The sequence below is a fragment of the Drosophila eugracilis genome, unplaced genomic scaffold (assembly GCF_018153835.1).
Source record: "Drosophila eugracilis isolate 14026-0451.02 unplaced genomic scaffold, ASM1815383v1 contig_90, whole genome shotgun sequence".
Classification (NCBI taxonomy): Eukaryota; Metazoa; Arthropoda; class Insecta; order Diptera; family Drosophilidae; genus Drosophila; species Drosophila eugracilis.
In genome coordinates this window covers 9,684,530-9,697,325 of record NW_024573812.1, presented here as the reverse complement: position 1 = coordinate 9,697,325, position 12,796 = coordinate 9,684,530, and the positions used below count along the sequence as shown (strand labels likewise).

The window sequence follows — 12,796 nt, the reverse complement described above, 5'->3', positions numbered from 1 at the left end:
GGGCTGCATTCGGCAAATTGCATTTTATTGAATTTTATTGATACGAAACTGGTTGCGAAATCGTTAATAAGATAAACAATTTGCAAAAAAGTTATTGTGATACACGTTTCGTTTATTGTTGGTATTATTTTTGGAATAAGGTTTTGAGTAAATAACACTTGTAAAACATCTTGAACAATTTATTACTATATAAATCTTTGTTTCATTTTGTCAAGGGTTTAAAGTGCTCTTTTCTAATTGTGATAATAAAAAATATACTTTCTTATGAGGCTTAAGAATGTAAACCCATTATATCTTTCAAATTTTTAAGCGTAAGTCTACGTCAAATACCACAAATCGGTATAAAATATATTTATTTTTCAGCAAGTTCATATATGAGCTTAACCCCAGTAATTATTTTTTTTAACATCGTCGCAAAGTAGTTGCAAAAAAATGCCGACTTAAACATAACACTTAAGTTTGAAATTTGCATGTTTACGAGTATATACTTGGGCTTCCCCCATCAAAACTGTAAGTCCGATTTCGCATGGTGGAAAACCGTTGGAGTTGTTGTGTGACATTAATGACGATAAACAATTAATAAGACGCTTTGGGTGAACGGTGAAGGGTGAAGGGTCGCGGCGACATTTCCCAACTGAGCCGACTCTATTAAAGTAAATAATATGTGGCGCGCATTGTTGTTGCTCTTAGCTGACTTTGCAGTTTCCAAGATGCCAGCGTGTTGCCATTGTTGTGGCCAAAAAGAAAACGAAACGAAGCTGAAAATGTATAAAAACGTTTGTTTTCGTAATACAATTTTGATTACTTCTTCGACGCCAGCCGCCCATTGATGGGCATTGTCTCAGTTCGGCCCCTTTTGTGCGTCCCTAAGCGATTTGATTTATGGGTGGAGGAGCTCGATGCTCACAGCTCACAGCTCCAGTCCACAAAGGCCCCAGCTGCCAGCTACCGTTGGCCATTTGCCGGGATCGCAGTCCATTTGGCAATAGCTTTGTTGTAATTGTAACAATAATAACAGCCGTGATTCCCGACGACTCTGCCCCAACCAACTGGGCAATCATTGACATCGTAGTAGTACCAGGGGCTGGTTATGGGGGGTTAATCGTTGAGATTTTTATATTGAAATATTTCGAAAGGCGGTAACATTTTCTACTCAATATAAAAACTGCTTACTAAACTGTCAAAATACCATTTAAAATTATAAAAAATGAACTAGTTAAATTTTTATCCTTTTCAAGATTTGAACAAAAGAATATTTTAAAAGACTTTAAATGCCTTATTTTTAAAATATAAAATCTACAAAAGTTTTTATTTCTCCATTTCTTTAACAAAACCCCCTTTTCGCAATACCTCCGCTTATTGCTGGGCCATGATGAGCCTAGGAAACTGGCTCTTTGAACGTCAAAAGCCAAATGCCGGTACAAATGCTCAAATGCGGAACCAATAAGCTGACATAATTTCTTGTGATGGGCGAGAAATAAAAGATTTGCTCAGGCCAAATGATAATTACATTCCAGAGACATCCGAAGATATGGTCATGGTTGGCTTTCGAATGCGATCATCAACGCATTTAAATTTAAAGTCCATAGGGAGATGGTTATTCAAGGACGTTAAAAGAAATTTAAATAGAGGATTATTATATTACTTTACTCTTTATATAGAATTACATACTGAAGATCAGAAAAGAATTTCTTATAAGCAATTATAAATATTTTGCCATATGATCACGAGACAAGATGATCTAATCACCGGTCGTGTTAATCGCCGGGCGGGCTGAAATGCCAAAAGTTCATCGATCACTGACACCGCAGATCAACTCAACGCATCTTCATTGATCTGCCAGAAGTCTGATCGATCGGTTCTCTGACTCAGAACAGTCAAGAGAACCCAAAGCAATAAGCCAAGCAACCAGACAAGCCTGAAATATGTTTGTGTCAACGCTTTACGATTCGCCAAATATTAATGAATTGAGAACAAGAACTTTGCTATGGGGAACAGGATCTGGTAGAATCTGTGACACATGGAACTCATAACTTGTGGATTGTTAGCATAATACTCTTCCAAAATCATGCCAAACCTGCCAAAATAAACAAATCGAACGGATCACATTCGTTTTCATTATCTATTTGCATTTCGTGTGTGTTTAATTTATGCGAAAGTTGTGTCTATTTGGGAGTCGCTTAGGCTATTGTCTTGTAAATCATTCGGAGAATAGTATTCATGTTAGCCGACTGTTAGCTGAATGTTAATATTAACCCCTTACTAAAATTGGTGACTAATTTGTAACGTGAAAAAGAGGCAACATTTCTGTAACGGACTAACTAAAAACAGAGCAAATTGCTTTTACTTAAACTTAAAACTTGAACTTCTAATGCAGTAAATGAAAAATAACATTCTTTTAAACTCTTTTTGACAGATTTATGACATTTTGATATAACAGAAAGCAGATTTATAGCCAAATGCCTTAAATATGACTTGGAAATTCAACACTTTAGTTCATTTTCACGTACTTTATGACTGAAGTCACCATTATTAAAAAAAAAACAAAGCTGTAAAGTACAAAACATATATACCAATTTTAAAGATATTACCAAATTTAGCCAGCAGGGGGTTAATATCTGGATGCGATCAGGTTGCTTGGCTGACCTTGAACGTCATTGGCAATGCGTCAAACTGTGGCGACAAACCAGTATGCAAAAAAAGGTGATCACCGGGCGGTAATTAAAACAATTATTTTGCAATGTTTTCCGGTACATAGAATATAAATCAAAAATTAGAACAGAAGCTAAGGGAAAAATTATACAAAACTAAATAAGGGTTTTGCATGGATAATACTTTCTAGCTATCGAAATTTACAATGTTTTTTTTTTAACTTATTTTCCAGACGACTCTGCCGCAGTCGCTGTCGCTGCTAGCATCGGTGGCTGCTGCGTCGCTGTTTGAGCCAAGTCAAGCTCCGAGCAGCGGCTGTTGGCCAAGTTTATTGAAAGCGCAGAATCCGTAAGCTACGGACGTGTTTCGCTCGAGCGCATCGCGCATCTCCCGACTTCGACCTCCGATCTCTCGCTCGCACCCGCCCTCCGCTCATAGCACCCTCTCGCTCGCGCCTCGAAGTGATCGTGATATCGTGCCGCGGATTTTGAAGTTTCTGTTCGATTGAGAAAAGGCGGTGAAAATATTACACATTATAGCGATTTTGTCATCGCGATCATTGTTAGACGTCGCGGTCCGCCTACGCGATAATTATTCCAGTTCGTTTTTTATCCCCTTTGGGCAATGCCCAATTCTAAATTGTTTATTGCGTGACAAATTCAGATTCCGTCAGAAAAAGGCCCAAGAATAATTTAATAAAAATACGAAACACCAGCCCAAACACCCACGAGATAATGCAGATCGTCCCGAAGCCACTATGCGGTGGCAGCGTGGTTAGCTTTACCGTTATGCTGCTGCTGATCATCGGAGCCGAATTCGCCGTTGGAAGGCCTGGTATTAAATTAAAGAAAAACTATATATATATATTTGTATATAAACTAAGGCGATTGCAATTGGGATTACGATATCAGTATCGCATATTCAATTTGCACCAGCATGCGAATCCGATCTTTGAATCAGTGATTTTCTTCGCTTTCGTTGTCTTAAACTCTTTCTATTTGCGGTTTACGTTTGGAAATGTTATGTGTGCTTATTGCGTATTTTCTGGAGGAAGCTACAAGTTTATGGATGCTATATAAAAATTATAAATTTATTAAATGTATGGCATAAATAATAGGCTAGTCGAACCTGTTCCAAGCACATTACCATTTAGAAATATTCTATGACTTAAAGTTCAGTGGTTCTATCTATATATATATATGCATCCACAACTTTCAGCTTCCCCCACTCAACTTGATCTGTAACTAATTTTATGATTTTATCTTGATCCTACTAAGTTTTATTCTGAACCCAAGTCCCCAATCCCCTATCCCCTTTGTCTGTCAATATCTGTTAGAAGTTTAAAATTTTTACTCATCCTCACCTAAATGCATTTTGTATCTCACCTCACCCACATTAATTGCATTCCCAAAACTCACCAGTTCACCAGTTCATACTCACCCCACTGTGAACTTCGATCGTGATCGTGTTCATGACCCACATCGGTTGGGAGACAAGTGCTATTCCCCAGCTAACGACTAATGACAATTGCACCAACAGGCGGGAAAATCATTGGGTCTGAAATGAATTGAAAACGAAGCTAATTTGCCATTCAGATTTTAAGATAGAAAATGTAGATAAATCTTCAGATTTAGATATGGAAGTTGCCATCACCAAAAACTTGTAGATGCATCCTTATTACTTTGTTAAAGATTTAACTTGAAGTGGTAACTAAAGTGGTTTACTCTTCTCTGTGTTGCATCTTCATTGACACAGTTTTTTTTTTGGTTTTTAAGTGCATTCTCCTGTCTTGTCCCGAAGGCTTCTGCTTGCAATTAGCCTTCGCCGTTGAAGAGCCTTATAACTGCTGCCTTAAGCTGTTTTTGTTTGACAAACAAACTGAAGAACTGGGCGCCGATCATTAAGTTTTTTCTTTGGTTTGAAAGCGAAATCAGGTAGCCGCTGCAAAAACAAACAGCGAGATTCCCAAAGGCAAAGCCGTAAGAAAAACGAAATTCGAGAAGAGCCAAGATGTGAAGAGACCCCCAAGAGAAGCAAAACTCAAACCCAAACTGAAACTGAAACCCAAAACTCCAGCAAGTGGGGTTACGTAAACCGAAGATAACGTGACTGGCAAGGCTTCGACAAAGTCGTTGTCGATCCGTTGCCTTCCTCTTGGCGTTCCGGGGGCTAAAGGAGGGCCAAAACGACCTCTGGAATGGATTCCCTAAGGGGGGAATCCATGTAGTTCATAAATTTAGAGACGCTTTTGTCAAGACGATCTGTTAACTAAGTTGTTTACACCAACTAGAGACTAATGTTGTGGCGCTCTTTTTTTTTTGGGTCATGGGGCCACAAACAAGAAGCCACGACGAAGAAAAAAGCAAACGATTTAGAGAATGAAAACACGAGGAAATTTCGTGCAACATCTCGAAGAGTTGGGCAAAACCCAATGACCAACTAGTCAAGTTAATTGGCCAATAACAATTAAACCCAATCCATAAGCTCAGCGCTCGTTTGAAGCACCAATGATGGATATATATCATTTTAGCCTAATGGATTTCCTTTTCTTTTAACTCTGAAAGAAATAGATATGTTACGGTTGAGGTTTTCAAATTCGGCAATCAATGAACCCATCGTAATGAATGGACCCGTACGTGATAATTAGCAAATTCGCACGGATCTGAAATAGGGAATCGTGCCTGACTTTCGCGTGGCTTGATTTATGATTCAGCCGCTGATTATCGTAATTAAAACACAATGGGATATCAACCAGTTATGGATATATAGATGAAGATAGGTAGACACATGAGCAGCGGCAATTCGATTTCGAAACAGAAATCAAAAACCGATTTGCCGATCTATTGCGAATTCCTCAAAGGCTTCCGACAAATGCCAATCCATATAGAACCAATTCTTTGGCCATTCTAAGCCATAAATATTAATTCATTTATGGGAGAGTTCGGTTTCCGTTTCACTCACTTACCCCCTGACATTTCTGAGCCAATCATAATCAAATCACATTCCATTCGGCGATTTCAAGTGCAATAAACACACTTTGTTTCATATTCGATTCACAGCCAAGTATAATTTACAAGTTGGGATTTTGATTTGCCGATTTGGCACGGCTTTTGACACATTTGTTTAAAATCGATGCCGTGTGGGATGACAACCCCATAAGTCGATAACTCCAAGGCCTGCCATATGATATAAACGAAGATTAATAAAAATCCATTACAATTTTTGTTCGCTGGTTTTGGCGAAGGTTGGCCAAGCGCTGAAAAACATGTCGAAAAAATCAAGAAGTTGGTAAACAAACTGTAAAATTGGCAAGTGCAAAATGTGTTTTTTGAACAGAAATACCCATTGTCTTTAGGTGGGTGCAGATGTCGTGAAGCCGTCAATCAATTAAAAATTAAATTCAATAGACATAAACAGCGAGGGAGATGGCGATGGAGATGTCGATTGGGTTGAAGATGGCGCTGGAGACAAGCAAAATTAATTGGCCTGAACTTGAGCAGCGTTGTGTGTTTTTGTTGTTGTTGTTGTTGTTGTTGTATTCGAGGCGGAAGTGTGGGGAATTTCAATTATTTTGGAATTATCAAAAACAAAACCAAAAACAATATATAAACATTTTCGGCCGCCAGCCGTGACGTAAATCATCTTCGCTATCTCTTGAGCATTCATATTTATGAGAGGCGAAAGTTCAGGGCTTCCTGATGTACGGCCAAAGGCCCGTCCCCAAAATGCAAATGAATCTCGACTGCTTATGGCCATAGAATAGAGATATGCACATGTGCTTAGCAGCCGGAACTGACTGACTGACTGACTAACTGACTAACTTGGCTAGCGAATTCAAAGCAACGCCCATCGATCGCGATCTGGCTTAGTCACATACTAAATACCAGTTGACCGCAGAGCAGAAACAGCATTTCCAGAATTCCCCAGCGCCAGCCAAATTAAAATATTCCATATCTATATCTCCAGTAAGATTAGCCATACAATTTATTCAGTTATTCCGCCGTAAACAGGAATCGAGGCGCAGATCAGTTAGAATCAGAAGCTGACTGAGAGAATATCTCAGTTATCCACGTAAATTATTATTAATTATTCGCACTCGGCACGAGCGAAGTACAATACCCATGGCGAATATAACCAAATCGTTGTCAGTACAATCATTAGCCATTAATTTGGTTGTTGTTGCTGTCAGAGCCAGCTGTCACATGGGTTCCCCGATTCTCCGTTTCCCAGACTCCCAGCGACAGAACAATGAGTGTATCGCTTGATAAAACCCATTCCATAATTGCAAAGTGCGTTTCGCGAGTGTAAGGGTAACTTTAGATTGTTATAAAAACTTAAATTTGCAGAGATAGAGCCATCAATGTGGTGTCAAAAAATTGTTTATTTAAATATCCCAATCCACTACCGAATGGAGGAAAATTTGCAAGTCTAGATAAATATTTATCGATTTTTTAAGTTAAAGAAATTTATCAATTTAAAACGACAATCAATTTGCTTCGATTTGCCTCTCCCCAATCAATTTATTATTAAGTTTAATAAGCATTGGCCAAATTGGTTAAATTGATTTAATGTTTTGTCATATTACGACGATGTGAAACGCATCGTATGCCTAGAGCCCTTTTGCTCGATTCCAATGGCCAGCTGAAACGAAAGACTTAGGCAACGAACTTGATGGTTGCACACCTGTCACACCCACACATAGACACACGTACATTGACTAACCTGCCTGGGTAACTTTTAAAATTGAATTTTATTTGGTGGCGGACCTTTGTGTAACTAACAGTAACCATCGCACACCAGCCACACATCACAAAAACCGCAGCAGCATAAGCAGCAGCAGCAACAGCAGCAGCAACAGCAGCAGCGAAACCTAAAGCAAATGTATGGCCCATCTCAGTCAATGTCAATCAATCAGCCGCCGCGGCAGCCAAATTGCCCAAGAGCCGCCCACAGCTGCCTCATCTGTCACCCAACCACCAGCATAGCCATCGAATAAACTTCTCACCCACCTTACAGCATGCCCTCAAATAGGAATTTAAGTTCGACTTCAATTTAAAAGTAGCCCTTCAGCTAGTAAAATATTTAAGGAAAAAAAGGAAAGTTTTTATTTCTAGAATGACATAAATTTCCTTTTTAATCCCAAAAGTTTACCTCTCATAAATTCCATTCTTTAAATTCCATTTCCCCAATTTGCTAGCTTTTCAAATTTAACAAGTTAAAACTATTTTGATTTTGACTTTTTTGAGGCTTGCACCATTGTTTCACTCTGTCATTTATCCACTTCCACTTGCCACTCCCACTTGCTACTTCCACTTGCCAAACTCCATGCTTTTCAAACGCTCCAAAGATGCAGCCGCAGCCACAACGAGACAATGAGACATTCTGCTCCCCCTCCAACAGATGTGCGCGAATCGCCCTTCGCCCTCGAACTGCAACCGCCGCTATTGCAGCCGGACGTGTCCTTCAGCTCGGCCCAAGGGGGCAATGGTGGGCCAAAGGCCATCGACAGCTACGGTAACCCCATCGATGCACTGCGACCAATAGACACGCCTGACGGTCGCAAGGTGGTCAGTGCCCAGGGCGTTCAGTTCGAGATACCCACGTATGCCTCGGGAATCACAGAGATCCGGCGGCCGGCCGATGATCTTTTGCCTCCGCACATTGGTGAGTTGACATCTACGCTACGAGCAGCGGCTGCCAGCGGTGCCATCAGCAAAACAGAAACGGAAACGGAAACCAGGACAGAAACCAATGCCTTGACAGCACCACACACAAACAGTAGTCGTAGAAATAGTACAAATAGCATTAGCACCCGCACCGCACTAGCCGCACCCATAAGCACCACTAACAAACTGGCCAAGCGAGATTCGCAGGGCGGCCAGTTCCCCATTGCACCACCCAGTAACCGCCACGCCCCTCCCTCCTTCTCCCTAATCAAATTGAATCCCTTCCTTGGTCTGGATACACCCATTACCCAGATCGGTAGCCATCCCAGTCCAAATTCAAGTCCCAGACTCTGCCCCAAACCCAGTCCCAGTCTTAATCCCAGTGCCAGGTCCTTATCCCAAGTCCCAGCCAACGCGAATTGCTCGAAATATTCAACTCCGAATCCGAATCCTCTCCAACCAGATGCCATCGCTGTGGGCCTGGAACCCAGCGCCGATCAGAAACCGAATCCGAACTCATTCACTGGCACAGCATCAGCATCCGCACCAGCACCACTTCCAGCCACATCATTAACACCGCCCCTCCATGATCCACCATCAACCGACACGACAACCACCGCGGATGTGGAGGTGGAGCAGGCGCACCTGGTGCCACTTCCACAGGACGAGAAGGAGGCGGATTCTCTGCCCGATTATATCCGGGAGTTGCAACGGGAGGATGCGAATATTGGCGGTCCAATCGAATGGAAACCGGCTGCCGATGGGGCACCTCTCAGTGTGATTGCCTGGGACCTGTTGCCACCGCACCAGGATCAGGATTCCCACCGCCAGGCGGAACAGGAACAGGCACAGGAGCCCACGATTATCACTCAGGCCCAGCAGCTGCCGGCTAAGAAGGTGCAGAGCATTGTCGATCCCATAACCAACAACATACGCATCAGCCTGAGCAGTGGTAATGCTTTGAGTCCGGAAGCACCACAAGCACAGGCACAGCCACAGGAGCACCAACATAACGATGGGCCGGGGCATCATGGCACCAATGCGCATGTCGGCAGCACCACGCCGAGCAATCCGGGCCGCTTTCCGAACCGCCAACGTGGCACGGCCCACTACAGCACCACCAGGAGTAGTAGCACCACTCTAAGGCCGCGCAGCACCACCACGCAAGCCACGACGACCACAACAAGGGCCACCACGACGACAACGAGGCCCACTACAACCACAACTACCAGGAGAATAACTACAACCAGGACCACAACTACAGCGAAACCAGAGACGCGCACTGCCAACCCAATAACCAGCACTATTGGCACCACCGAGGATCCGTCCACCTTCTATCGCCTTGACAACGAGGAGGCCTACGCCTACACATTGCCCACGTGGCTGCAGGAGGTTACCGATCCGGATCTGGATGTGGCAGTCACCTTTGAAGTGCCCGCCGACAACGATCTTTACAACCACACGCTGGCCAAAGATCTGGAGCCACCATTTGAGCCATTCGTCGATTTGGGCAACATTCAATTGACACCACCGCCGACTACTAGGCCCATAGTCACAACACCAACCACAACAACCACAACGACCACCACCACGGCAGCACCAACAACGACAACCACAACAACAACTAGCACAACCACAACAACCACGCCACGAACAACGACAACCACAACCACGCGACGTCCGAGCACGCAGAGAACCACCACCAAAGCACCCATACCACCCACTCACAGCATCCAAGTGCACAAAGAACCACAGCAAGTGAAACTGACCACAACCACCACCCATCACGCAGATAACTCGCCGACGGATTCGAGCAGCAGCAGCACCTATACCAGCACCATCAACACCACTCCGAGCCAGTTTGATGCAGGCAACCCATTCGATTCGGCCACAATTCCCGCCTGGCTGCGTGACTTCGATTATCCGGATGTTGGTCCCGGAGTGCCCTTTGATCCGGACAATTATGGACCAGCAGCTAGCAGCACCCGTTACCCAACCACCCCACCACGTCTCCCCACCGTCCCGTCCGCCTCCTCCGCTTTTCCATCCAAAGTCACGCTTCCGCTTCCAGGCAGCAGCAGCAGTAGCAGTAGCAGTAGCAGCGAGAGGCCACCGCTGGTGCTCGTTCCGCCCGCTGACAGCTCGGATTCCGGTTTCGATTCCGGTTCCAGCTCTGACATCGGCTCTTTCTCCGGCACCAATCCCGGACCACTGATCCATCCCACTACCAACTCTATCACGCCTTTTGCAGCCCGCTTCGATCCACCAGCCGTCAATGCCAACTCACCCAACATCGAGCCCTCCCCAACCAGCAAGGTCGAGTACACGAAAAGCGATGAGGGCAAGGTCATCAGCACTCCGGTCACTAGCAATCAGCGTAAGAGTAAGTAGTAACTATAAATACCGTGCCATCTGGATTTAAGTTTACAATTTTTAACTTAGCGCCAAAAAATGGTAAATGGTAATTAAATTTAATAAAAATGCATATTTTTCTTTTCCTCAGCGGAAGCAGCGGCATCAGTTAGCAACACTGGAAAGTACACGGGAGGATTTGGCGCACCAGCGGGACTACTGCGTCCACAGTCTACCAATCCGGACATCTATGTGGGTGGCAACAAGCACGAGTTCAGCACCATTGTGCAGGCAAACAAGGGGCGACCCATCGTTAATCCAGGTCGCTACAATGGTGGCTTTGGAGCACCCACGGGTATCCTTTCGCCACAAGCGCAGGCGGAGCCGCGACCATTCCAGCCCATAAGCCAGCAGACGGAACACAGGGAACAGCAAGCCGATAGTAGCCGGCGAACGGATAGCCGTTTTGGTGGACCACCCGGCATTCTTGTGCCCTTCGACAACGTGCAGCGGACTGGGGGACAGTAGCAGAATGTGCGAAAGTCCGGGAGACCGCGAATACTTTAAATTATTTATAGCCCATGTACATGTACCTATGCTAGAGCTAACTAAGTAGATGACCTGCGGGTCATCGCATTACTTGCGAAATAAATCGTCTCAGAACTACCAAGTCGTATGATTTTCTTTTGAATTGATAAGATAAGTGTAAGTAAGTATACGTTATTTAGGGTATAGTTAATATTCAGAAATTATATTCAAAATAGATTAACTTGGATGGTAATTATGATAGGCACATTACATACTTTTGTTAGAATACAAGATGATACATGCCCTTGTATATGAAGGGTCAACGAAACTTTCTGATTTTCCTAGTCTAGTTCACTGTCAAAAAACGTAAAATTAGTAGCTAACAATATACGAACATATTCCTTTCGAGAGTTTTTAGAATATAGAAATATACTTAATCAACGATGTGCGAGTCTTGCCAATACACACCGGAATGTTCCGCTAAGTTCTATCCCATTTGGTGCATTGGCTTTGGTTTTTGTGCACTTTTATCATCAGTTTATATGGTTTTCGCTAAACAGTACGAACGCTTAAGGCTGTTTGCGTTTATCAATTTGACTGTGTCCATATCATATATCCTAGCTGGAGTATTAATGATGTTGGGAGTAAGAATGGTAAGTTGAGATCATTAATGGTTTCAACAAAATTAACCAATCATTTGTGTTTATAGGACAAAAGAGGATTGTTCAAGGCTGGAAAGATCATCAGCTATATACTTCCTATTGTTATGGTTGCTGCTATATTCACTATTAGTAACTATCATTGCGTAATTTTATCGTATACAGATTTGCATTTACTTAACCTTTGTCTTTACTCAATTTACACTTTCAATTAATCTGAACATGGTGTTCTCAGAGTGCCTATTCTTAATACTCAACTCTATTCAGAATATTTTTCAAATTTTACTAATATGTAGTATTTGTATTTCTACTTCTGCATTCAGTCGTCCATGTCATAGCCGTAATAAATCTGTGCAAATATGTGAATGGGCGCTGGGGTTAACCAAACCTACGTAAGTTGTCTTCGGCTTATCATTTCCAGCCCAAATCGTAATTAATATTTTTAAATGGCCTTTAAAGTGCTTGTTAAGCAGTACAGCCCGTCAATGCTTCGTAAGTAACAGCTAATAATACTTTAAAGCCGCCTTTAATATGTTCCTTAAACAGTGCATTTTGATCGGACTATTTGAGAAGCACTGAACAGCAGCTTATAATGCGTCCAAATCGTTATGTTAAATATCAAAATTATAATAGTTTACACTTGTACATTTTTATTACATTTAAACACTCATATATAAAAATAAAATAGTAAGGGTTTATCTTTAGAAATTTAATTTGGGAGCCAAACTCATTAAAACTATTTTATTTTTATATTTGAATGTTAAAAACATAAAATTCGATGTTTTTGAATTTAGCTTTAACCGGTTAATGACTGATCTTATCAGGATTTGCACTAAGATATACCGCCTCTATGTTTTTTCAAGATATTTTAAACTTATAAAGGATATCTCCGGTTAAATCCGAGTCGCGGCAATGTTATAAGGCAGAAGAGTCAACGTA

The 12,796-nt window shown here is 42.4% G+C and overlaps 1 protein-coding gene across 5 annotated transcripts; it reads left to right on the top strand.

Moving 5' to 3' along the window:
* The first annotated feature begins 2,990 nt into the window (after positions 1–2,990).
* On the top strand, positions 2,991–11,340 carry LOC108112987 (mucin-5AC). 5 transcript variants are annotated; one of them, XM_017223398.1, is made up of 4 exons: positions 2,991–3,486; positions 8,053–8,316; positions 10,570–10,701; positions 10,822–11,340. In XM_017223398.1, exons 1-4 carry the CDS (start codon positions 3,387–3,389, stop codon positions 11,196–11,198), a joined length of 873 nt encoding a protein of 290 aa, XP_017078887.1. In that variant the 5' UTR covers positions 2,991–3,386; the 3' UTR covers positions 11,199–11,340. The 5 variants fall into 5 exon arrangements, with proteins under 5 accessions (XP_017078887.1, XP_017078886.2, XP_017078883.2 ...); XM_017223397.2 differs by having other exon boundaries at positions 10,111–10,701; XM_017223394.2 differs by having other exon boundaries at positions 8,782–10,701.
* The last annotated feature ends 1,456 nt before the right edge of the window (positions 11,341–12,796 follow it).

What these genes read in the sequence shown, in the direction of transcription:
- LOC108112987 (XM_017223393.2), top strand. Translation starts at nt 3,387, where the DNA reads ATGCAGATCGTCCCGAAGCCACTATGCGGTGGCAGCGTGGTTAGCTTT. An exon ending in ATTCGCCGTTGGAAGGCCTG is followed by an intron (nt 3,487 to 8,052) that starts GTATTAAATTAA and finishes CCCCTCCAACAG; the next exon opens with ATGTGCGCGAATCGCCCTTC. An exon ending in CACTAGCAATCAGCGTAAGA is followed by an intron (nt 10,702 to 10,821) that starts GTAAGTAGTAAC and finishes TCTTTTCCTCAG; the next exon opens with CGGAAGCAGCGGCATCAGTT.